Genomic DNA, 25853 nt, shown 5'->3' on the forward strand with positions numbered 1-25853 from the left:
ATGCTCCTATCACACCCAATTTGGAATCGGGGTTGTAGCAGTGCAGGTTGTAAAAAAAACTGTATATCATGAAAGCCTTTAGCTTTACATCCCACACAGTGGAAACATTACAACCATCCCAGTCCTCTAAAGTTGTGTCCTTAACCACTTTCTGATAAGGTACAAACGTTGCACATCCATTAGCCTGCATGTCTTCAACAAATAAGACACTATACATGGTTACAAGTCCGCCTGCCTTAATCTTAAACATGCTCTCACTGGCCCTCAAGCTCACCGGTTTACTTAAATAAACCCTAAACTTTGGCAAAGTCCCTGCATCTAAAACCTTTGGCCAAAAGTCCTCCAGTGTGCTAACACACATAGAAACTGACTTTGCTGAAGCAATGATGATAATTGACAAAATATCTGGACAGTGTGATAAATTATTAAATGCAGGTCATCTCAGAGGGAATCACTTACGTGTGTATTTTGTCTATCAACAGAAACAGTGGTAAATTACTATCTTTTCATTATAATGATAAAAAAAAGGCTCAGGTAAATTCCTCACCTTCTTATTCCCACTGCATTCTCACGTGTCCTTTAAGCAACATAGGATTTCCGTTTTTTCGTATTTGCAAAGCTGCAGTTGTAGATATTATGGAGCTGGGATGTGTTCAGTTGTGTCTAGTCTGTATTTATTGTTGTGCAGCGGCATAGCTTTACGCGCTGGATCCGTTTCTTCCTGGTGCTGGGTGTCTGACCCGGGCAGAACAGCGTGTAAGTGACGGTGCTGAAGGTTTTGGGCTTGCAAGCAGAGCAGGACTGAAAGACGTCTCCCTCCTGGTAATTATGCCGCGGGATGTAGAAGGAGTTGCACTGTCCGTAGCAAAAGCGGTTGATGATGGTGCGGCTCAGGCAGCCCTCCTCGTGGATGGTCTGTTTGAGCGGCTGCGTCTTGCACCAGTCGAGCCGCAGGTACCGGCGCTCCGTGACGTGCAGCGCTTCCTGACTGGACTCCAGCACTTCGTCGGTTGAGCTTCCAGGCGACGTCCCGCGGGACATTAGTCCAGTGATGGCGGGTAGTTGGCATCTATCCGATTCCTGTGGGTTGTACTTGTTTGGGTGTGGGAAAGCGCCTTGAAAGGTGTCCGCATCTGCACTCCTCAGCGGGCTGAGCAGCAGCGCCAGAACTGCAGCAAATATCAGCAATGCTGGTGTCTTCATCGCTGAAACTGAAGGGGAAAAAACGCAGAGGTCATTTATTGATGGAGAGATTTTTACGCACGGCTTTTACGCGCGCATTACGCACCAAACACAAGATCATTTAGTTTAGCAAACAAAATCAGCAGTTAATCAGCGGAGTTACCTGTTGTTTATTTGAGCTCCTCACAAGAAAACTTGATCCAGTCTGACAGTTTACAGCACGTGTTTCTTCTTCTGCTCCTGCCTCCTCTGTAGTGGCTTTATGAACGACACACTGAGGGCTTTTCCAAACTGTCTTGAGTTTCAGAGCCTCAGCAGAGCACGCCCACCCAATCACCAATCCTCACTTTATCTGTCTGAAAGGAAAAAGAAAGAAAAAAAAAAACCCAACTCCAAACTTTCTCAATGCAGATAAATCGTTTATTTGACTTTACAGAACAAAAACATAACACAACCATCTTTGTTATGATGAAGCGACCCGAGACGGATTCAGTGCTGCCTGCAGAGATTCATAATGACGCAGTGTGGTGACGTAAAAAGACACTAATCAGAAGAAGATTTACAATATTTGCCATGCTACAGTGACAGTCATCCCTTACATGACAGAGCAAAGCAACAACAATTAATAATTAACTTCTAAGAATATGAACTGTATTCAGTCTTTGCTTCAAGATGCAGAACTGTTTGTATCAAGACACAAAAATTTAATTTGTGAGTGTATCTGTACAGTCATGAGTAATAATAACTCTCTGATTCAACATTCCTCCAAATCAATATATCTTTATACAACTTCTAATTATAATACAGTTGTAGATATATTGTACACTGCCGGTCAAGTTTTTAACACTCCATATTTTGGCATTTTGGGTTAAATGGTTGAATCTCATGTGACTCATGAATCATGTGATTCTACCTTAAAATGAGTTTATATAAGCAAACTGAGAATCACTTTTCCACCTATAAATGATCTTGAATATTCTAATGTATTTCCTGTCTAAGAAAATCTTTTTAACTGTATCACAGATACAGCATGTCGTGCTTAATTAGTGAAGATCTTGGCCAATAAATATGTTTACAATAAAATAAAATAAAAAACACAACAAAGTATTTTTTCTATGTACCATTTACCACAATGCTTAAATATGCAGTGTTAAAAACTTCAATCAGCGTGTACTTAAAGTGAGTGTTGCAGGTGCAGGGGTTTAGGTGGTGGATTTGCCGTCAGCAGAGACGGTCGGTGCCTCTTCCTCCTCTTCCTCGGAGAAGTGAGGAACAGATTTTTTGGCGACCACGTTGTCCAGCCTCTGGCCCATCAAATACGGGTTGACACTCTGCAGGAGGCGGATAAAAATATTACTACTGTAAACATCAGGACTTGCAGTAATATCTGACCACAGAGAACAAAATCTGATTTAAAAAACCAGTGTTTTACCCCCCCAAAAGTGGGATTTCTGTTCAGAAAATATCACTTCTCATCTAAAGCAGAGAGTGCTCCCCTCTGGGGTAAATTTCCGTGCTGGTGATGTGGTTTCTCAGACACAACACTACAAAGGAGGAGGAAAAAGACAACAAACACTGTACCCTTTTTCTTCTTTTCGGTCCCCCCTTCAGTTTTTGGTACAAAAGCTCCTTGTTCTGAAAGGAAACACAGGAAACAGTTTTCTGACATTAAATCATTGCTTTACAGCCGGCCCTTTGTTTCTAAATTACAGTCAACAAATTGCCTGAATGCCTTTCCAGCGAGTAAAAACACTCAAACGGGTGATTTCTTCAGGCCAGACCAACCAAGATACAAGTTTCTTTTGATGTTGTAAATGGCAAAAGTCTTGTCTTCATTTTTGTTTTTATGCTGTCGCCAGCAGGAGAAACCATAGCTGTGAGTGCTGGGCTGCTTGTTCCCAACAACAGAGAGGAAGAGACGATAGAGAGACTGAAACTAGAGCAGATAACAACCCGTTATGACTACAACTTATGTCTAACTTATGTCTAAAAAAATCTCTAAACACTTGTTGTCTAGAATGTGAGATGCACTATGCACTAATGTGAGGGCCCATCTGGTATCAGAAACACTATATTAATAAATAACATTCAGTACATTTGTATCAATGTATTGTTACATTTTGTTTTACAGCATTAGGAAAGCAATATTTAAGTCAAGCAATGGAAATAAGTAGTAAGAAAGCAAAAAGGAGCATGTTTCACCGGTTTGATTGATCCCTGGTAAAAATAATAATTAGCCCCCGTCTGCCTGTACTCACCCACTTTGCCAGGGCAGGGTAGTCGTGCTCCGGGTCAAAGAGGTGCTGGTGTTTTTGAAACTCTTTGCTGAACTCGGCTGTGTCCGGAGCGTTTTCCAGACAGCCGTCTGCTGCTGTGAATGTGACAGAGAAGAAGAAGAAGAAGAAGAAGAAGAAGAAGAAGAAGAAGAAGAAGAAGAAGAAGAAGAGGAGCCTTAATAAGGCTTCAGCTTAACAGTTCATCAGGACTGATTGATTGAAAAGCCAGCAATTAATGTAAAAGTGGTCAATGTAGTGATTCAGATCGTTTTCAGTCAGAAATTCATGTGCAAAAGCAGCAAAGCGCAAATAAATACACCAAAGAACAGAAAACGTGCTTAGAACAAGAGTTTGTACCGGTCTTTCCCAGGGGACAGGGGTTTGGAGGGTCCGGGTATCCGTGGTCATCGCTGAAGTCTTTGGGAACATTGTCGCCTGTCAGCTCGGCCACAATGTTGGGGATGTTGCCGAAGGGGCCGAGGTGCTGAAGCCCCTCATGAGCACCACCTTGTGGAGGAAAGCAAGGGCTACAATCAGCAGAAAAACAGCAGCTCCACCACAGCCATCAAGAAAAGCTTCATATTGTAAGTACAAGCATCACTGAAGTATTTACACTATTGTAAATGTCATATATGACATATTTGCAGCATCTCTGGCACATAAATGATCAGGGGCATTATTTTAATCAGCGATTCGAACAAATGACGAAGGAATCTACTAATATTGTGCTAAAGAGTTAATTGTTTCGGTGTGTTTTTCTGTAGTTTCCGCTTGTCAGAATTAAAGATTATTTTTTTCTGTGTTTGACAGTAAACCGAGTATCTTTGAGTTTTGCACTGTTATTAGGATAAAACAAGAAATTTGAAGACTTGGTTACTGTGATGTGAATTAAAATTAATGTGAAATGTAAAATTGTTTTGTGTACCCTGTAAGTGTACATTTAGAGAGAATATATCACTGGGTCAAAACGGGATTATTTTAACTATTTGGTCACCAATCAAACAGGAGACAATGGTGTTGATTTTATATTACTGTTTGGGTTGTTTGATCAGGACAAGAGAGAAAAGAAGGAAATCAAGTACCGAATTAAGACATATGATACAGGAGAAACAGAGCCCAACATACCCTGTATGCTCTGAGGCCCGACGATGTTGGTGGCCTGATGTGCCGGATACTCCACCCTGGGCCGAGCGATGCCCAGCTGCTCCATGACGCCGTGCAGGAGCCGCTGGATGTCGGCCTCAGACACCTGGTCCGCCGTGCGGGGGCTGCGGGCTGGAGCCCTTCCGAGCTGCAGGCACAGGAGGAGGCCGAGCAACCATAACCGCACAGCCGAGCCCATTTCTGTCATCTGCAGGGGGAGAAAACACAATAGATTTCACTGGACGGTCAGGCGTGTAATCATGTGCAAACACAGGTGCATCTCTCTGTTAGACACATGACAAATTCACATGACTAATTAGATCAAAAGGGTCCATAATGTGGAGAGAGGTTTTATTGGATGCTTTTCTGACAGCTGTTATGATGGTTAATAAAAACTGTAAGAGAAATTACGTGCAAATGGAATAAAGTCTTGGTGCGCCACTCACTCTGTAAACAGAGGGCCTATGTAAATAGTCTATAAATAGCCTACATTATGTCAATAAAACAGAAAAACACCATCATTTATATTAAAATCTGTAAATAAATACATTTATTTGAGTAAATATATGATGTAGTTCTAGAAAACATCACAAATGATCCACAAAAAGGATTTCTTTGGTGTATTTTTCTTACCGTGTCCGCGCGGATGGTGGGACCTGCCTGCTGCGCGAGACCTCTGTCAAGCTGGCCAGAATACAAACGCGTATTTCCGGCTCCTAAAATAAAAGTCTTCTTTACAAACACTATAAGAATTTTTTTTTAAATCTGTTTCTCGACAAATATCACCCCAATTCATTCGGATTAAAATAGCTTTAGCATGAATTTGGGTTTTATTGCTCTTTCATTGTTATAAAATAATTGTCCTAAAGGTTTAGCTCTTCTTCCTACTTTATTTTGAAGGGAAACACTGTATTTCCATCGTCATCATAGCTATCCATTATGCAACCTTGCAGGATGCGATCCGCCTCACTTCACGGTTCAAGATGCAGTTGCTAAGATACCAAAAATCCTCCCTTCTCATTGGCTGTTACATTGTGCCAATTAATTTGCAGCACCCACAGCAGCACTGCAGTGAGAGCCACCACAGGCGCCAGGACAGTATGTACTCCATGAAAACAAGTTTATATCACAAACGTAAGCCCATCTTCTCTGTAATCATCTTCAGTAGGTGGTTAGTGTGATAAATCATTCAACTGTTTGCATAATGCTGATATACCCAGTGTCAAATTAAGACACATCTGAACACAAACTAGCTCCTTTTTTATCCTGCTTGTTATTTCTGTGTATATTTATACCTTTGCTTATGTTTTTATTTTCTATTCATGCAGTATATACATTTCCGTTCATCCTGCCTATAATGCTTTGACGTTTTTTGAGGGTCACCTGAGACCTCTGGTTGTGATATATAACACTGTCCCGTATTTAATTTGTAATATTATAATTCTCTTATTAGTATTTGCTCATTTCTGGATCTGTACTGACTTGTTTATCTTCTTACATGGATTGCATTCATCAACAACTTGATTGAATTAAAAATAAATTTTAAAAAAATGTGCATTTTGTTCTTAATCTTCTGCAGATATGATCAGTGATGATGGACCATCACTTTACCAACACCACCACCTAAGCCACCATATAAGCATCCTGTGTATAACATGTGCAGGTAAAAAAAAAAAAAAAGATAAATATTTAGGAAAAAAAAGGTTTATTCACTTGAAATAAAAGTGTAGTCGAACTTAATCCATGTGACAGTCTTGTTGTGGAATAAATAGTAAAACATACAGTAAATTCATTAAAATGTAGAATGTTAAAACATATTTTAAGTGAACGGATTCAAAACACTAGACCACTGTAAGCCACTTAATGAATACAAAGCGGTCTGTCTGAGATTTGAATGTAAAATGCTGCAGTAATATGGGGTGACCCACATTTCTTAATATTCACTACTTTATATGGACGTGCGTCTCCTCCAAGATGTGAGGTGCAGTTTCCCGACGCCAGTGAGCACAGGAGAGCTGCCTGCATCCGACCCTCTGCTGAACCTCGGAAAATGACCCAAACGTAGATCCCTGAAAGTTACTTGTACAGTTCAATATTTAGTGATTTCTTGTCAAAGCCACTCCAGAAATTAAACATATGATGCAACAACAATGCATAATGTTAGCATTGAGAGATCAGCTCTAGTATGATATCAAATTATTTATATAACTCTGTTTAAAATTTACCTTTTTAGTCTCTCCTGCGGGGTCTTGCATGTGTCTTTGCCAGTGTGGCTGTCCAACAAAGCTGCTGCTGGGCTGCAGTCTTGGTCTATAAACAATTTTAATATCATTGCATTCTGTACAAATCATTGTAGGCTGACATGACAGCTTCTCAAAAATGAAGACAGAAGTGGAGACATGTCCATGTCCATCTTTACATTCAGTCTATGGTACAAATTCACACCCGTTACAGCCAGTTTCTTTCTTCATATCGTCTTACCTGCACTAGGCAAACAGGTCCTGAACAGCTGGACATTGGGAAGAGCCTCCTGACCGAGGCTCCTCCTGAGCGTTTTCCTGTCTCCTGAGGTGGACTGCTCAGAGACTGGAGGTCTGACCTTTGACCTCCCCTGAATCCAAGGCACCGTCTTCATGGACTGCATCACTTTAAGTGTTTGGGGAAATGAAATTGAAGAGCGCACAATTGAGAAAAAGCCAATGAGAGCCAACATGTTTCATTTTCTTTACCTTTGAAACTGTGTCTCTTTTTATGTCCTCTCTCTGCTCCATTCAGAGGATATAAATTCTTTAGAAAGTCCATGCTGTCCATGACCGCTTTAGGAATCACACCTAATAAACAGATATCATTAATACCCTTAATCAAAACTGTAGAGTCAAGACAGACTGAGCAGTTTGTTACCAAATAAGTGAGGATTTTCAATGAAGGTGCTCAGGACCCGAACTCTGAGCTCGAGTCGCTCTTCAGACATCTCTGCCTTGTTGAGAGACGGTAAAAGACACGGAGCGAAGACTGTAGCGAGGTTGGAGCCGATCATCAAGTTTTCAGCGCTTCTGATGGTGTCACATAGGATGAAGAGAAGAAACACATGAAATCAGCAGAATGTCACCTGAAAATGTGCTGAAGCCTGTCTGAAGATCAAAATCAATCATTTTAACTTGTACTTTAAAAAGAAAAAAGGAAGTAACTCTCAGCCAATTGTAGACAAGTGGTTCCCAGCCTGGGGTCAGGACCGCCCTCTGATATATCTGAAGGGTCTCAAGATGATTATAAAAAATTAAAAAAATCTCTTTCTGATACAGTGCATCAAACTGTTAATCTTTTTCTGACTTTTCTGTATTTTTTGCTTCATCATTCAACCATTCATAATTGCATGATTTCACACTGAGGACTGTTATCAGGCTGAGGGGTTGTTTGGGAACCACTGGTGCAGACACACAGTACCAATACCGTTATCCAAGGCAGTAATCTTCCTTTTACAGGTGTAAACATTGCTTGCCTGCTTTAAAATCTCAACATTTGTGCCATCTATTCAGCAAAATCCAATCAAAGTTTAGCTCCACATGATCACACTGGTGACCATCTACTACTTTAATGTGTCAAACCTCTGGGAGACTTTGGAGAGGAAGTCGAACAGGTAGTGCAGACAGGAGGAGTTTCTGGCAGGCAGCAAACAGGACAGCAGCTGGAGGGCTGCAGTCCTGTCCTCCAGGTTGGGCAGCGCCTGGGCTTTGAGCAGGGCTGCGTGGAGCTCAGAGGGAAACAAAGGCTCCGGCAGCTCCCTGCAAAACTGCTTGATGAGAGTCGCCACGTCGTAAGACACCGCTGTGGAAAGACACCCCTCTCCTCTGTTCAGCTTGGCCTGGAACACACACAGGAAGTGCAACATCATTTAAAACTTTCCAAAATAAAAAGTCCCATCACTAATAGACATTCGCACATTCCACTGAGACAAAGATGACACAGAAGCAGTGTTTGCTCAAACCACCAGGTGGTGCTATTGCTCCGACAGATAGGTCAAAATCTTACCCTGAGGGTCTTAATGCGAGGAAGAGAGCCTGGTTTTCTGAACAGGCCTACAGTCCCAGCACGCTCCAGAAGAAATGAACAAGCATCCACCAAGAAGCTGAGACACAACATGTAAAACAATAAAAAAAAAGATTAATCTCTGAGCTGTAGTTTCACAAATTCTTCATCCTGCTGCCCCCACTCACCACGGCACCAGTCCAAACTCAGCTATGTACTGCCTGGCTAAACTCTCCAGAGGAACACCAAAGATCTTTGCACCACCGATGAAGAGTCGCTCCCTCTTCTTCTCAAAGCTCCTCGCGGTTATCCCATAAAGAACCTGAAGGTGAAACCGGATTACATTACTGTCTGTGACCTTCATGGTTTGAATATCAGTGAGAGCTGTCAGAAAACACGCAGTTCAACAGCCTTGTGACACCGTAATCTCTGTTACCCACCAAATGAGTGGTGAATAAAGTAGGCTGGCTTTATTATGCTCATCCATAGCACCTGTGGCACAGGTGACCAGGAAGTGACAGAAGTGTTGCATTCAAGTCACATGGGAAAGTGGTAGATATGAGCGTTCAGCTTGAACACAACTTTCACCTCAGCTTTCAGATGATGGTGATGAACAGTAGTGCAAAGTACATTTACTCAAGTACTGTACTTCTACTACATCTCAGTGGCAAATATTGCCTTTATACTCTTCACACATTCTATCTACTGAAAACCATGTATCTCCAAATGATTTTGAGTTTTAATTAATTTATGTGTTGAGAAATTTCTCTGACTTCTTAAGACAAAGAAACTATTTAAAAGCCTTCTTGGATTAGCGGGAATTTGCAGGTTTTTGTGGAATAGAAAAAGAGACGAGATAGCTCTCATATCTTCGCTTGGTAAGTGGAAAATTATTAAACAGTGCAGCCGTACCCAAATTATGTATTCTGAATCAATAGACAAATATATGTTCATGTAAATGCTTGTTACTGAGACCCCAACACTCCAGACTTTTACTGTTAAAAGCAACTATTTTTATTACAATAGTACATGTATATACAGCATAAGGCACAGTAGAAATACAGGTATGGAGGGAGAGCCGGTGCAGTTGTTGAGGGGTTTTTGGTGATGGTTGGAGATTTAGAAGCACTTCCTGTGGACGATGGAGGGGCCAGCCTCATCGTACTCCTGTTTGCTGATCCACATCTGCTGGAAGGTGGACAGGGAGGCCAGGATGGAGCCACCGATCCAGACGGAGTATTTCCTCTCAGGGGGAGCGATGATCTGATGAGAGGGGGGAAGGTAGAGATACGGGTTGGTACGAGAACAGTTTTACAACTTAAAAGCTTCCTGTCAACTGGATTTCACCAGGTAGTGCTGGTCCATAAGGGCTCACCTTGATCTTCATGGTGCTGGGGGCCAGGGCGGTGATCTCCTTCTGCATACGGTCAGCAATACCAGGGTACATGGTGGTACCACCGGACAGCACGTTGTTGGCGTACAGGTCCTTACGGATATCAATGTCGCACTTCATGATGCTGTTGTATGCGGTCTCATGGATACCAGCAGACTCCATACCTGCACAGGTGAGAGGAAAAGGTGAGTTTTCATATGATTGACATCAAAGATTTTACTTTAGGAAAATAAATAAGATTCTGAAATATAAAAAAATATTGAGAAATATGAATTTAATATAATTTATGCTTCATTTGAGGGATTATTTCTGGTCAAAATGTTTCTTTTTTGCCAGCTCATACATCATTTTTGTAAAAAAGTTTTCACTGTACATGTGAAGAATGACTTGCAGAATGCATAGTGTTCATTCAGGGTAACTGTCCACTAGTTCAGCTGTCACGACTCACCGATGAAGGAGGGCTGGAACAGGGTCTCGGGGCAGCGGAAACGCTCGTTGCCGATGGTGATGACCTGACCGTCGGGCAGCTCGTAGCTCTTCTCCAGGGAAGAGGAGGAGGCAGCGGTGGCCATCTCATTCTCAAAGTCCAGAGCAACGTAGCACAGCTTCTCCTTGATGTCACGTACGATCTCACGCTCAGCTGGCGGGAGAAAATATCAGTTTAGTGTTAGCATTCCTCCCGCAAATTAAAAGTTTTAATCATGACCAATTAAATGCACCTTTTCTCAAATGATGGTTTTGCTGCTATGCCACACTTAGTATGCCCAGTATAGTTAGCTTATTGTGACAAATGTTAGCATATGTTAATGGGCGCTTTTCAAAATAAGAAATATTATTTCTCTTATAAATTAATTGAATTGTTAATAAAGAAATAAAACACATCGCTCAATAAATTTCAGGGGTTTTGTTGCTAGCCTCACTTGGTCCAGAATGAGCTGTAGCTTACGGTGGCTAACATTAGCTAACATTTGCAAACTTTAGCTCAATATTGCTAGCCTAAAGAGTTAAGAAGTTAAATAAATTAGAAGTAGGCTAAATGAGGCTTTGTGCTTCATTTTTCTTATTAGCTGTCTTCTTGTGTTTATAGCAACACTATGAAACTTTTAAAGTGAGAAATAGCTCATTCTGTTTCAGTTCAATACACTTGATCTGGTAGCTCAGTGACTGATGTTAGCTAATGTTAGCAATCTTTAGCTCAATATTGCTGGGACATGCCAGTTTGCTGACATTATGACTCTTGTGTGGTTGTACTAAGTGTCATGTTATGTGTCCCAGACCTCTATTACTCTTATAACTCATCCATTTTTCTCTTTCCAGTTAGTTGTTGGGGTTTTCTTACCAGTTGTGACGAAGGAGTAGCCACGCTCAGTCAGGATCTTCATCAGGTAGTCAGTCAGATCGCGACCGGCCAGATCCAGACGCATGATAGCGTGGGGCAGAGCGTAACCCTCATAGATGGGCACATTGTGGGTCACACCATCACCAGAGTCCAGCACAATACCTGCCCAGAAAGAGCAGAAGTTTGTTAGAGGACAACACTTAAAGTGTGCATTTCCATCGGTTGATGTTGTACAGTCAGCGAGTTCAAGTCCTCGGGAGAGACTCACCGGTGGTACGGCCAGAGGCGTACAGGGACAGCACTGCCTGAATAGCCACGTACATGGCAGGGACGTTGAAGGTCTCAAACATGATCTGGGTCATCTTCTCCCTGTTGGCCTTGGGGTTGAGGGGGGCCTCAGTCAGCAGGGTGGGGTGCTCCTCTGGGGCCACACGGAGCTCATTGTAGAAGGTGTGGTGCCAGATCTGTGAAAAGGGATGAGGAAGAAGTATGTCAGGGACAATTTCATATAATAAATGTAGAATTAGGCTCCAATCATGGCGAGAAAAAAACAAAACAAAGATGTTAATATATAATCTCACCTTCTCCATGTCGTCCCAGTTGGTGATGATGCCGTGCTCGATGGGGTACTTCAGAGTCAGGATACCCCTCTTGCTCTGGGCCTCATCTCCCACATAGCTGTCCTTCTGACCCATACCCACCATCACACCCTGAGGACAAAGCAAACACATCTCAGTATCTCAGGAACAAGCTAAACAGTCTGTGACGAAGCAACGTGGCCCTTTCAGTCGCCCTACCTGGTGACGGGGGCGTCCAACAATGGATGGGAAGACAGCACGGGGAGCATCATCACCGGCAAACCCAGCCTTGACCAGGCCAGAGCCGTTGTCGCACACCAGGGCGGTGGTCTCGTCGTCGTCACACATGTTTGGTCTTTTTTGGGATGGCCTTCTATTCGAGACAGAGGATAGAGAAACAGTAAAAACATTAGTTAGTGATATTCACATTTGTCTGTATCAGGGACTTTTACAGTGAACATTATTTGCTTTCTTCAAGGTTCTTCATAAAGTTTCCGTCATACTTTGGTAAGTCAGCCTAACACAGTTAATGTATTGACTTTAAAATCTAATGGGAAGATCATTTTGCACAGAAAACAAACTCATGCAAGTCAAAGAGACGATGTAGCACCATGTTCAGTATAAAGACACCTGAGTGCTCTAATCTCCTCTCTGAGTCCCACAGCTGCCGGAAAAGCCAAAAGGGGACATGGCTGGACCCCCCACACACACTCTCATGGGGCTATTTTCAGCCTCGGGACCCTTGTCACCCTCCTCCGTCCCCACAACCCCTCCTCCCTATCTGGTTGTTAAGCCAGAGCCAGTTAACAGCTGAGGCGGTGTGTCTTCTGACGAGTGGCACCGGAGGCCTGGGTCTCTCCTCAGCTGTCGCCACATAGTGGACTCCTCTGTCTGGGGCCAGACCATGTGCTCAGATCCTTCCAGGATCTCTGGCCACAGTCTGCATCCCAAGTGGCAGCATCCTGTCCTTCATACAGGCTTCCCCATTCAAATCAGCATCTCTAACTTCAGTTTGAATGGCTGCTGTGGTTTTGTCTGTCATGTTTTTATGGAAATCAGCCACAGTATTGCAAGCTATGAAACATCATACATCAAAGGCACCATTGAAATGAGAGTTTTTCTAAATTACTTTAGTAAATTCAATATGTATTCATCGACACTTTGGTTTCTATAGTGTACCATCCTGTATTTAAATACCTACTGTGAACGCAGAAAAATGACTCTGATTGCTTTTTTAACTACGTTTTTGTTTTCATTTAATCAGGAAAGCCTGACTGAAACTAAACATCTCCCTTTGAAGAGTTCTGGCCAAGATAGACAGACTAGACTTTAATTATTTTTTAGCTTCCCATGATGTTAGAAATGCTACTTCAGAGGGTTTTTATCCCTACAATGAAAATGTATTTTTTGTTACTTGGTTCTTTTTGGTTTGAAATCCATCAAATTAAATTTTATCTATTCAACCTAGAAGTAAATCCATATTTGTTGAACACGATATATTTTTTTAGGTTGTATCTATTCTGAGTTAGAGCTTTATGTCTGGCACTCTACCACAAGCATCCCATCCCTGCATCCCTGACCTCAGACACTTTCCTAGTCTGCAGAGTCTCACTCCTAATGAACACCTTCTGAACTCTTCATCACCACCGATTTCTCTTTTTTCTCCCTTTCTTCGAACTTCTCCCCCCTCTCTTATACTCAGCTCTCATCCTTCCCCCAAAAAACACAACCAGCTCTTATCACAGACACAGAAGCCAAGTGCAAAGTGTATAAAACGTATCCATGTTGTGGCAAAAACATGTCCTACAGCAGCAGCGTCTGCTTATCCTCCCTGATCCCTACGGTCCAAAAAACCACCAGCTGAAATGCAAGAAGAGTGTAAAGGGACTCACCAAGTTGTATCCACAAGACTGGAGTTTCCACTGGGACAAAGGGCGACGGTGCGAGGGGGTCCTTAAATATGTCCTAGCATCCTGAGGCTGGGGGCTGGTGGGCGGGTTCATGGGTTCACACAAGCCCAAATTAAGTGCTGCTCGGCAAAATGGTTCAGTAAAGTGGATCCTGTGTCAGGGACGCCAGCAGACAGGAGAGACGTTGCCTTGGAGATGAAAGGCAGTGGACAGAAATGAGGAGTAGGAGGAAGTTTCATGAAGATTTTTGCCTGGATGTTCATTAGTTTGATGAGATAAATATATATGGTTTGTACATTAGAATGCTGTGTCTTAATTGCATTTTAGGTGTCAAATTATTCAATTTGAGTATGTTAATTGGGACACCCTGCAACTGCAATATTATCAGCTTGATTAATTCAGATTTCTGCCTCAAACAGCTGCATCTTTCTCCCACTCATAGTTTGTGGAGCTGCCATTCAGGTCTTAAAGGATGTACTAATATGACTAAGCTCAAACAGAGCGCTGGGGATGTGGCTGAGTGGAGGGTGCAATGGTAATCTGAGATCTCGTCTGAGTAATCTGGTTAAGGAGCTGTCTAAGGGGACCCTCCTGTGATAGTTTGCCAGTGTCGGGGGATGTGTGAGGATGGGGGGGGGGGGGGGGGGGGGGGCGACATGCCAGACAGCTGAGAGGCAATATTGTAAGAGGGGCGTGTGAAGGAAGCTGAGGGCAGGGTCCGGACCTCCAGCAGACGACAGATCCCTGGGATGGCTTGTGCAGGCAGCCACGAGCGGCGGTTCTGAGCTCTGATTGGCTCCACTGTCTCCTTTTAGGGAAATGGAGTGTAACAGGTGCCAGTGGTTGCATGTCACCGCAGACTGAGGCTCAGGCTCCGGCTCCTTATTCGTCACCCCGCACTGCCCCCACGGTCCCACGTCCCCATGCTGTAGCCCTATCAGGCCAGTTTGAGTGCAATAAGAATGTAAATACCCCCCCCCCCACACACACACACACACACACACCATCAGCACGTTGAAATATTCCATTTGTAGCCATGTGCTGTAATGAACCTCACAGAGACACGCTACTAACCTGCTTACCTATTTCCATTCCAAGCTTTTACATAACAGAGACTTGAGTTACTTTGACATCTTGTAGCTTTGCCAAATCATAACCATTCATTAAGTTTTGGATGAATGTCCTGGTGAATCACTACAGTCTGCAAAGGGCTTTGGATCTTGTAAAGAGGTGTGTATGTAAAAATCACCTGAAACAATGATCAAATATTAACTTATTCAGATCAGATGTTCAGTTCATCTTCCCATACGATGAGGAAAAGCAGCACAAATTGCTTAAATGATTAAGCTATTATCAAAATAGCTGCTTGACTTTAAGGTGAAGTCAAGAGAGGATTTACATACATACATAAAGCTTTGTGTGCTTTCTGTGATAATGACTTTATCCAGGCTTCTGCACGCCCAGCAAAAGATAAACTCTAAAGAAAAGTACGATTTGGGAATACAGCTCCAAGAAATGAAGAACTATACATGGATTATGTGTGTTCATGAGGCAGCACTTCAGGAGTCTTTTGCCCTCTGATGACCTGTGACATCAGTCAGTGGTGGACGAAACTTTCAGATCATTTAAGTGAAAGTAGCTGTAACAAACTATGAAAACACTCATTATCATATCATTACACACAAAGCACAAAGGTATTATCCGCAAAGATAATCAAAAGAAAAAGTACTTGCTGCTGTCAGTGTAATACTGTTATATTAGTGGATCCATGTCACCTGTAAGTAGTATTTTAATGAGCTAACTGGAATGGTTTACAGTACCTGAGTAAGTTCACTTTCCACCACTGACAGCGTCTTAGTGCCATTAACAGCTTGATTGGATGATTGTGAATGAGATGAACACTGAACAAACCAAACAAATGCAAAACTGAACAAAGTGCTGCAGTGAGTGTTTCAAGTGTTTGCTGAGCAGAGACTCTCTTGTTCAGTGAGGGGGTCACTGCTGTGCAAAAAGTAGGAGGCAGAGACATCACATTTAGTTTTTGGATGAAACCGCCGCTGTGTTTTGTCAACAGCTCCCTTCAGGTCAATGCAGCACTTTTTGGCAGAGTCCCGTCGTTATCACCCGCTCTCTATCAGGATAAAGCAGATTGGTCTAAAATGGGTCATGGTTTTGAGGGACATTCATCCTTATAAGGGCACGTAGGAAGCACATGGTTTGTCTGTCCTGACAGCTGCCCCCCCTGCACTTCACCCCCCACCTCCTCCTACAGCACACATGCACACACTTCAACAGCTGTTAGCAACAACTGCTTCTTAACAGTCACTCCTGGTTTGTTTACCATTGGCAATGCAATGTCAGAATACACATTTTTGCTGTTATGTCAAAAGAGACGACACAAGAAAGTGAAGATTTTCTGCACAGACAGCGCACTGGGTAACATCTGCTGCTACAAGACCCTTGAATCCAACTTTGTACAACATTTTTAGAACTGATTAGCAATGAAATCAACCTGTATGCTCTATCAGTATGCTTTCACACATTATAGGTGGCCGATATGTGACAACTTTCAGACTACGAATAAATATATTGCTTTCATTTTCCACAAATGGGAGTATTTCAAGTTGAGTAAAATGTACTTTTTAATACATTCAGACAACTAATTTAGTACCTGTGTGATTCTAGTAGTCTGATTGTTGTGTTTTGCATGGTTTTGATTACAATTGCCAAGCATTTCATGAACGGTCACTGACAATGAACACACAGCGCTGTCCTTGGCACCAACAGCCGTTATCGTAATGTGCCACATGCCTGCTGTAAACAGCTGATGGCGCGTCAGTGTTTGCATGCTGGCTGACATGTTAATCAGAACAATCACATCAGCAGCTATTTTAGCTGCTGACAAAAACAACATACACAAGTTTGAGAAAGCACATGTGAGAAATTTGACAATTTGATTTTGATTTTTTTTCGGGGGGGGGGGGGGGGGGGGGCATTCTGAGCATAACACTGACATCTCTTAAGCTAATATGGCCAGTAAGCCAACAGCTGCATTTTTACATCTTATACTTATCTACATATTTCATATTTCATCACTATCTTTCAGCTTTGTTTTTGGCATCCTACAAACTCTTGAGAGAAATATGTGACTCTTTAACTGTTAAGTGCTCAAGAAGTTTTTTGGTCAAGGATTATTCTTCCTGTTTATTTCAATGAACTACTGTAAGAACATGCGACAGGTAGCTGGAAACTTTAAAAAATGACGGAATGAAGGTTTTTTTAATTATTATTTTAATGTACTCTGACTTCTCTGTGGAACTGCTCAGATCCCTCAGCTTCCCATGTTATGCATACACCTCTCAGCATTCCACAGAGAATTACTATACATGGCCAGAAACAACCAATCCTTCCCTCCAGTATCACTGTGCTTTGAATGCATGACAGGGTGTGTTTTACTGAGTGCTGAGACCTGTGCAGAGCAGACACCATCCAGCTCTGCCAGCAGTTTCCCAGATAATGTCAGCTCTATAAATATATGGGGTGCTTTGAAAGTTTCCATGTCAGCGCTGCATTGTCCTGCACCACGAGGGGAACTACAGGCCCCCAGGCGGGTGTGGTTTGTGTGTACTGGACGGGGCGCGAGTTTGATGGAGAGCTGCACCGGTGATTTAAATTGGCAGTCCCTTTAAGATAATTACAGCAGCATGAGAGGAATAGTATTGTGACACCATGTGAAAATGATACAGAAAGGTCAACAGATGTAACACAGCACACATATATTTGATATTTTAAGTCCCTGGATCATAGGACTTAGTGGCTATATCAATAGACTGATAGTAAATCTACAGAATGTAATTTTGTTACTCGACAGTAACATGGAAAATACGGTAAAAGACACCAGCTTTCTCCCTTATGGAGTCACATTAGTGCATGAAGGAACTAAAATTACCTTTTGGGGCATAAATGTGCAACTAAAATGTTGCATGTGTACAATAACTAGTGTTAAAAGAGGTAAGTAAATAATAACAAAAGAGTATGATAAATTTTAACTCTTACAGTATAATGTACCACAGTGTGGTCAACCGTTAAGGTTCTCATAAAAACATCTGGGATTAATGGAAACTCCATTTACTGAAAAATAAATAAAGTAAATATAAGTAATTATGGGGAATGAATGTGAAATATGAAAATTAAATTATACAATTATGACCATTATCAGAACTGGAAAGCTTATTCCAGTACGTTTAGACTCACTATGCTTAAATTTGACGACATTTAAGACAATAAAGGCTTTTGAAGACATTTTATCCTGACATTGTGGTGAACGTGATGTACGTGAAGTAACGCGCACGCACAACCCTACGCATTCCCAGCGAAGCATGTCATTGGTTGAGCCATAGCAACTGGAGTGAGTCCCTAGCAACGGACAATAAGGAGCATTTTCTTTCGGTCCACAAGTTATTTTCACGAATGTGGACGAGTAGTTAGAGCTTTAACACTTATTTTAGTAACGTTAGTTATTTAAGCTGTTTGCCCCAATTCATACAATGGGCGACAAAAAGCAGCACACTCGTCCCAGACGTCTTTTTATCAACGACGTCGACAGGTATTCCTCCCAACACATTGCAAAGGTATCTAATTAAGTAGCTTGCTAGCTAATGTCATATTGTCAGTGTTAAAACGGGTCGTCAGTCGCTAGTTTACAGTTATACTTCTTCTGACCTAAGTGTGTTTATCAGTTTTTATCGACATGCACTGCCGGAGAGAGCCTCGAGGAAGCGGAAGCGGAAGAGACGTTGGCCTCCCCTCCAGGTGAACCTGCTTTTCACATAGTGGCGACTGTGTCAGCCTCCACCAAAGATGGCAAAGATGATAAAGAAAGCTTTCTGCTTGAAGAGTACAGGGTGAGTCACACATTAAACAGCATTCTTTCGTTTGTCTGTAAAATGTGGTTGATATCGCTTCATCTTTAACTCAACTTGCTGCCCTTACATACCGGGACTATAACACCTTCATGTAAACTATGCTTCTGGACAATGCAAATTACAGGCTATGTCTAATTGGGTATATAATCTCTTTTATTAGTCACCAACTCGAGATGAGCTTCTTAAGCAGCTGCTGGAGTGTGATGTTGTGGTATACAACATCTCAGAAGGGGCCACACAACAGCAGCTTGAAGAAGCAACATGGGCAATCACAGGTAAGGTGTAAGTAGGGTTATCACTATAAAAATGTATCCTGTCCCTATTTCCTTTATCGTCCCTCCCTTTTTTCCTTCTTCTGCAAACAGCCCTTCATGCTGAGATGGAGAACTTCAAGTCTCGAAAAATGTTCATCTTAGTCTCGACCGTGATGACCTGGGCCATGACCAAGCCCCAGAATCCGGTGAGCCTGCAGGGAAATGTTGGCAAACAGTCGTCTTGTCATGTGCGTAAGACACAACCAATGTGATTTTATTTTGTCTTTTCAGGATGAACCAGATGTTCTGCCAACAGAGGAGGAGTTCAGAAGAAGAAGGCCACATCCCAGTTTCAAAAACCACAATAATCTGGAGAAACTTGTGCTCAAACTGGGCAGAGGTGTAAGTACATTATTGTGATGAAGCACAGGGAAATGAATTTAGCTGTAAAAAGACATGCACTGGAAAAATGCCTTTGAACCTTACAGACTGTTTGATTTCCAATCTTCCAGAAAAAGTCCAAACTCACTGGCTATGTTGTTGCTTGTGGTCTTCAGTATGGACGAGGAGAGAACCTCTTTCACTATTTTTTCAAGGTAGATATTAATGTGATAATAACTCTATTTATCTATGTGTATACTGCACTTTGCAATATCACCTTTTATGAAATGTTTTTGTGTTTTCAAACAGGCGTCTTGGTTGATGAAGCTTCCAAAAGTTCCTCTCTTTGGACGAGGCACAAATTCCATCCCCATGATTCACGTATACGACCTTGGAGGGTGATTTGAAGTGCTGTATTTCTGTATACGGTATATAATTTGTTTTGCTGCAGGGCTGAGCTGTGTTTCTTTTTCAGAGTGCTCCAAAACATCATTGAACTCAAGCCAAAGTCAAAGTACATTCTTGCTGTTGATGACTCCAAGAACACTTTAGAGGATATTGTAAAGGTAACCTCGTTATATGAATGCGGTGATAAGTTGTGTGTGTAAAAATGTGTAAAAAAACAAAACAAAAAAAAAACAAAACAGACAAAAATTGTTTGACTCTTAACATTTCAGATGATAAGCAGTACACTTGGTCCAGGAAAAATGAACAAAGTACCAGAGCAGGAAGCCATCGCCATGAAGGCCTTTACGGTACAGTATGTCCTCCATTCACAGTTTTTTTTTTCAGCATCCAGTTAATAATAGTTAAAAACTGTCTCAGAGTGAGAATCCAACCTAGAGACACTTGAAGTGACACTTGAACTCAAATGTACCAATACCCAACCAAGCTTTAGTAGCATATGAGTATACTGTTATTATCCATTTTAAATGGAGGATTATGCTTCGTCCGTTGAAAATGTCTAATATCTGACACAATTAAAGCAGCTAGATTTTTTGCATCTCGGATCACAACGGTGACGTACAGTGTTGTCATTTCAGCCAGAGGAACTGGAGTATCTAAATATCGACCTCCGCCTGGACGCTTTAACCATCAAAGATTCGTTCAGTCTCCGCTGGACGTCTGAAGCTGGGATGGTTGAAAACATAGAGAGCGTTGTGGAGGAGTACATAGACGCCAGGCAGCTACTTGTGAGTGTTCAAGTCCTTCAAATAAAGATATTTTATGCAGTTTAACACAATTTACTTTTGACACTCAGTTGGTTCTGTGGAGCTGAAAGGCAGCCATTGATACTTAAATTGAAGGTTTTGTTACATACAGAGAGCAGGAAATATTTAAATATACAGTATTTTTGTGGATTTCTATTACTATGCCTGGATTCAATATGCCACTGTCTGCCAATATGCCGCATCCATAACAATGCAAACACCTTAATGAGGTTTCTAATGTATGAAAGATATTTTGACGGCAAAAAAGTGATACCATGATTTCCTTTTTTCCCATTTATGTCCTTAGCCAATCAGAATCTGCCTGGTTGGACCTCCAGCTGTGGGTAAAACCACAGTTGCAGAGAAGCTCTGCAGTCATTACCAGATACACCACATCAAGATCAACGAGATCACAGAGGAAAAGGTCTCACACCTGGTCAGTGGAATCAAAGAACTACATTTGCAGGGAGATTTAATTTCTCTCACTGACATGTAACTAAAGGAAATATTCTGCCCTCTTGTGGAAGTTCTTTGCAAATCAAGACTAAGAGCAGCCATGATGCATACAGAACATACTGTTCATTTTTCTGTCTGTGTGCTCCAGAGGGAGATCGTGAATGAAGCCGATCCTGAATATGTCAGTGAAGAGGAAGTGGCTGCTGCACGGAAACAGCTGGAAAACATTAACAAAAACATGGAAGTGAATGCAGGTTAGTTACAGAACCACAGCCCTACATAAGACCTGCATCCTCTCACGCCCAGAAAGCTGGAAAGTAGATATTTTGGGGGGTTTTTAACATTATTTTAAAAGTTGTGGTTTGGATGTTTGAATCCAGCAGTCTTTGGTTTACTTCAAACTCGGACTCTAAACCTGTTGATCCCAATGTCATAAGATATTAAAAGTGAGAAAGAGACATGTTGTCAGGGAAGAAAAGGGGACTGTATGCTAACTTAATAAATTCTCAAAGTTTTAAATCAAGTTTTTAGCTTTCATTTAACAAGATGAGATAAGACTGAACTTTATTTATCTCAGTGAAATTGTTGTAAGAAGAAATTAGGAAGGTAAATATACATTTGGATGTCTGCGGTCGGATTATTGATGGGTTGCTGTTGCTCAGGGAGCCTTTCAGTTCCTCCCTGCAGGTTTAAACAACTGTTTTGGTCTATTAGGTCGACTGGCTGACCATCTACTGTTTGACATTTTGCAAGAAAAGCTGAATTCAAAGCTGTGCAGGAACCAAGGATTTGTTCTCGATGGCTTCCCAGAGACTTACGAGCAAGCAAAGCTGATTTTCTCTGGTAAGTTTCATCAGTTCATTTAATGTCTGTATAACGCTCACTGGTTTTGATTACACTGATGTGAATGTGGTGTTTCTGTCCTTTAGATGAGGACACGGAGATGTCCGCTAGACCTGAGTGCAACAAGATGATCACTCCAGGTTGTTGATGTACTTCTTACTTTAATTTACCACAAAGATGTAAAACAGGCCATTAAATTCTCACAGCATCACAAACACTGGAACTGATGCTGTGAAACAACGTCAGAAGTAACTCACCAAAACTCTTCATACTGTACCTCGAATAATACAAAACATCCCTGCTGAAGCTCTTTCTCATTCTACTTGTTTTATGTTTTGCAGAGTACGTTTTTGCCTTAAATGCACCGGATGACTTTCTGACACAGAGAGCGCGAGGGCTCCCACAGAGTGTGGCGGAGGAAATGCACTACACCCACGAGGAATTTGTCTCTCGCCTGACGAGATACCGACAGCTCAGTACTGCTGAGGAAACCATGCTGGACTACTTTGATGAGCTTGAGATTCACCCAGAGCACATCGGTACTGCCCTCAGAGCCACACAGTCCACATTAGGCCACATCGAGGTTCATTCAGACCACAAAAGAGGATTACTGCAGGATGCATGAATGGAAAACATCAGAACAACAGAATATTTCAAAATACCTCAGATCTAGAAAATGAAATAGTAGAAAAGTTTGGCCATAAGTTGCATGTTTGTTCCGCTCTGTCTTGTTGTCTTCAGGCTGTTTGTAGTCGTCTTCTTGTTCTGGAGTTTCTTGAGATGATGATCATATTTCCTGTGAGCCTGGAATAGTCCAGCGCTTCGGGAAATATGCTAATTTTCCTTGTTGCAGAGAGTTCAATTAGGAGATTGATACCATTTTGAGTTTGTACAGAGAAAAGCTTTCTGCAGGCTGCCGGGCAGCAGTTTATCCCTGTGAATCAGGAAGTTGTCACTTTGACATGCCAGATTTTAATGGATTAAACAAACTTTAAAAGACGTTTTTATTTAGGATTTAGTGCCATCTAGCTCATTCCTGCCATAAATCCGACACTCTGGACCTTTTATCAATGAGCTTTAGAGGTGCTAGTAGACTCATTTTGTTACCTTAAGACACAGCCAGGGTAGCTGTCTCCCCGTTTCCTGTCTAAGATAAGATAATCCAACCAGCTGCTGGCTACATCTGTACCTGACAGACATGTGAGTGGTTTCCATCTTCTCTCTTAACTCTCGGAAAGAAAGTGATAAAGTGAATTTCACAAACTGTAAAACTGTTAAAGAAGAGGTTGAACATGTTGGATTCAATGTTTCCTTCAATCTTTTTCCTTTTCCAGCATCTGGCATATTAAGAAAGAGAGCAGTCTCATTGTGTGCTTTTAAGCAATCCAGCAGGTTTCTTGTCAGTATGACCTCATTGCAGCCAGCATAACGCTCAGAAAAGACCTGGCGAGTCCACTTCATAATGGTTCTGCTTCTTTACAGTAAGTATGTCTTGTTCCTCCCCAGAGGTGTCTACAGGTGATTCAGAGTACAAAGATGTCATGAAGAAGATCACCGAGATGGTGGGGATTCCCAAAAACTATGGCCTGAGTCCAGAGGAGCAGGCGGAGGAGGCCAGAAAGAAAGAAGAAGAGAGGAAGCAGAAAGTGGCGGCAGAGGCTGCTGAGAGGAAACGCAGGAATGAAGCTGCTCTGGCCGAGATGGTCGCTCAGTATGAGGAGTGGGTGAGCCAAGAGGAGTCACGTTGTGTCATACAAGCATTTAGAGAGGATGTATACAAAAAGATGACTGCTGAACTGACAGTCTGTTCAATGATTGTGTCATTTATCAGCAGAAGAATTTGTCCGAGCTGAACAGACAGGAGTGCGAGCTGCTGGAGGCTCGCTCTCTGCCTCTGAGGAACTACCTGATGAAGTACGTGATGCCTTCGCTCACCGAGGCCATGTCAGACTGCTGCAAGATCAAACCCGAGGACCCCGTCGACTTCCTGGTATTTACACAGCAGGCCCTCTGTAATGAACATAAGTGCCTTTGTAAAGCGAGTGATACAGCGGCTCTGTTTCGTTTCTGCAGGCTGAGCATCTACTGCGGAACAACCAGCAAGAGCAGCAATGAGGAAATGCTCCAATACGTTATTTATTCACTGCATTTGAGGCTGTTTGTTGTACAGTAATTACCATAATCAGGAGATGATTGTAAAATGAAGAGTGCTGAATCAGTGTTACCGGCTCATAATAAACACAAACACATTTGATGACATGCTTCTCAAAATTTGGTTTGTGATCTCATCTTTCAAGCAGCTGATCTGCCTGAGCTTTAACAGTGATGGTGACTTTGAAATGATTTTATTCATCCATGCAGTCTGCAGTTGTAAATGTGAATAAATAGTTAATAAATGGGTTGTGGTCCAGGTGCCCTGCTTTGCTTTTCAAAGGCTCCATTGGAGGGTCTACGTGGTGAATGAAAGAGTAGAGAGATCAAATATATGTCAAGCAAGCAGGAATGCAAGAGTCTGAATCAGCTGCCAAAGTGGGGAATAAAGCATGTGTGGACGTGAAAGCAAAACTATGAGCACAAAGGCTGAGTGTTTGCACAACAGTCATTATTACAGAAAAATACATTCTTCTAAATAAAAGCTGCATTTAAAGTAAATGAAAGTGCAAAACTAAAAGTCTGCTTTAGCATAAGACACCAAAACATAGAGGAAGAACCAAAAGCTATGCTGCAGGTATATTGTCATGTGGCATAAATATAACATACTAAAAAGTCCACTTTTTAATATGGAACATGTAGTGACTCTTCTCTCGGTGCAGGCCTTGGATCGGTGTTATGGTTCAGCCAGGTTTCCACTCATCACTGATCTGTCCTCCATCTGGTCTGTGACTCAGCTCCCACTGTGTTGACGAGTCAGCGCTTACTGGAAGAACCTGGTCTCAATCCAGCAAAGATGTAAACACAGCAAGCTCCACACAGACATTTGGTCTGTGCAAAAGATCTTTGGTTGGAGGTGAAGCAGTAGAGACTGCTTTCTAACTGATTTATGAATTCAAAAAAAGGAGATTTATTTAAAAAATGATTTATTCCTATATATATTTCATGCATCTTATGTGAATCATTAAAGAGATCTCTGTGCATGTGGCTGTACAGAATGTAAAGTCTGCTCTTTCAACACTAGGTGGCGCAGGCATCTTTTCTAGAGACTTCATAGGCAAGCACTTGGATTGAAGTCTCTTTAAGTGTTTATATTTCTCCACCTAAGGACGAGAGCTCTCGTCTTATTAGATGCATTGAAATCCCAGTGTCCTTCCCTTGCTGTGCTTTTAATAAATTAGTCTGGCTGTGGAAAAGGCCTTTGTTCTGGTGTTGTTGGTAAATGCGTCACAGAATAAGAATGCGTTGCTCTAGTTGTTGTGGATATTAAAGTCCGATGGTGTCCGCAGTTTGCTTTGTAGTGTGGAATCCACCAGCTAATTAGAAGCCGTCTGCAGGCTCGCTCACATGGAAAATAGATCATAACAGAAGCACTTCCTGTCACACGGTCACTTTATGCATAAAGCCCTACCACAATAAATGGCAAGAATAGTCTTTTCCAGGTTGTTAAAGCTGCAGAGCTATATATGTCATTGTCCCTGCAGCTGTGGGAATGACAGGATATCCATATTTCTGCATACTGTGAATCCACACGGCTTTGAATTCTGTGGTTCTATCTGCTGCTTCTGTTTCATTCAGAGGAGGTCAGGATACCTGTGAACCCAGGATACCTGCAAACAGGCAAACACACACACAAACACACACACACACACACACACACACACACACACACACACACACACACACACACACACACACACACACACACACACACACACAGGTTTTGACAATGAGCTGGATCATGATGAAGATTTAGAAGTGTCGATACAGTTATGGCTGAGATCC

At 42.1% G+C, this 25853-nt stretch overlaps 5 protein-coding genes across 7 annotated transcripts; 1 reads left to right on the forward strand and 4 right to left on the reverse strand.

Moving 5' to 3' along the window:
• Window positions 1–663: 663 nt before the first annotated feature.
• Window positions 664–1450, reverse strand: grem1a (gremlin 1a, DAN family BMP antagonist). Its single transcript, XM_070987282.1, has 2 exons — window positions 1346–1450; window positions 664–1211 (listed from the first exon to the last, which is right to left on the reverse strand). The coding sequence occupies exon 2, from the start codon at window positions 1201–1203 to the stop codon at window positions 664–666; it is 540 nt and encodes a 179-aa protein (XP_070843383.1). The 5' UTR covers window positions 1204–1211; window positions 1346–1450.
• Window positions 1451–1580: 130 nt separating this feature from the next.
• On the reverse strand, window positions 1581–5569 carry scg5 (secretogranin V). The gene is made up of 6 exons (XM_070987281.1): window positions 5235–5569; window positions 4584–4809; window positions 3816–3965; window positions 3441–3553; window positions 2764–2817; window positions 1581–2513 (listed from the first exon to the last, which is right to left on the reverse strand). The coding sequence occupies exons 2-6, from the start codon at window positions 4807–4809 to the stop codon at window positions 2385–2387; spliced, it is 672 nt and encodes a 223-aa protein (XP_070843382.1). The 5' UTR covers window positions 5235–5569; the 3' UTR covers window positions 1581–2384.
• A 1907-nt stretch (window positions 5570–7476) lies between these two features.
• On the reverse strand, window positions 7477–8991 carry LOC139348141 (inactive Rho GTPase-activating protein 11B-like). The gene is made up of 4 exons (XM_070988091.1): window positions 8816–8991; window positions 8631–8727; window positions 8207–8463; window positions 7477–7654 (listed from the first exon to the last, which is right to left on the reverse strand). The coding sequence occupies exons 1-4, from the start codon at window positions 8989–8991 to the stop codon at window positions 7477–7479; spliced, it is 708 nt and encodes a 235-aa protein (XP_070844192.1).
• Window positions 8992–9672: 681 nt separating this feature from the next.
• Window positions 9673–13858, reverse strand: actc1a (actin alpha cardiac muscle 1a). Of its 3 annotated transcripts, none has more exons than XM_070986754.1 (8): window positions 13830–13858; window positions 12157–12310; window positions 11941–12069; window positions 11628–11823; window positions 11360–11521; window positions 10469–10660; window positions 10003–10184; window positions 9673–9890 (listed from the first exon to the last, which is right to left on the reverse strand). In XM_070986754.1, exons 2-8 carry the CDS (start codon window positions 12283–12285, stop codon window positions 9747–9749), a joined length of 1134 nt encoding a protein of 377 aa, XP_070842855.1. In that variant the 5' UTR covers window positions 12286–12310; window positions 13830–13858; the 3' UTR covers window positions 9673–9746. The 3 variants fall into 3 exon arrangements, with proteins under 3 accessions (XP_070842855.1, XP_070842856.1, XP_070842857.1); XM_070986755.1 differs by having other exon boundaries at window positions 12157–12307; window positions 13830–13851; XM_070986756.1 differs by having other exon boundaries at window positions 12157–12307; window positions 13826–13847.
• Window positions 13859–18253: 4395 nt separating this feature from the next.
• On the forward strand, window positions 18254–24192 carry LOC139347746 (adenylate kinase 7-like). The gene is made up of 18 exons (XM_070987506.1): window positions 18254–18478; window positions 18587–18751; window positions 18933–19047; window positions 19138–19232; window positions 19318–19428; window positions 19539–19622; window positions 19717–19805; window positions 19883–19973; window positions 20085–20162; window positions 20451–20600; window positions 20926–21054; window positions 21223–21328; window positions 21789–21917; window positions 22004–22057; window positions 22259–22456; window positions 23424–23641; window positions 23749–23907; window positions 23991–24192. Exons 1-18 carry the CDS (start codon window positions 18395–18397, stop codon window positions 24030–24032), a joined length of 2097 nt encoding a protein of 698 aa, XP_070843607.1. The 5' UTR covers window positions 18254–18394; the 3' UTR covers window positions 24033–24192.
• Window positions 24193–25853: the final 1661 nt, after the last annotated feature.

This window comes from Chaetodon trifascialis, chromosome 19 (assembly GCF_039877785.1).
Source record: "Chaetodon trifascialis isolate fChaTrf1 chromosome 19, fChaTrf1.hap1, whole genome shotgun sequence".
In the NCBI taxonomy this organism is placed as follows: domain Eukaryota; kingdom Metazoa; phylum Chordata; class Actinopteri; order Chaetodontiformes; family Chaetodontidae; genus Chaetodon; species Chaetodon trifascialis.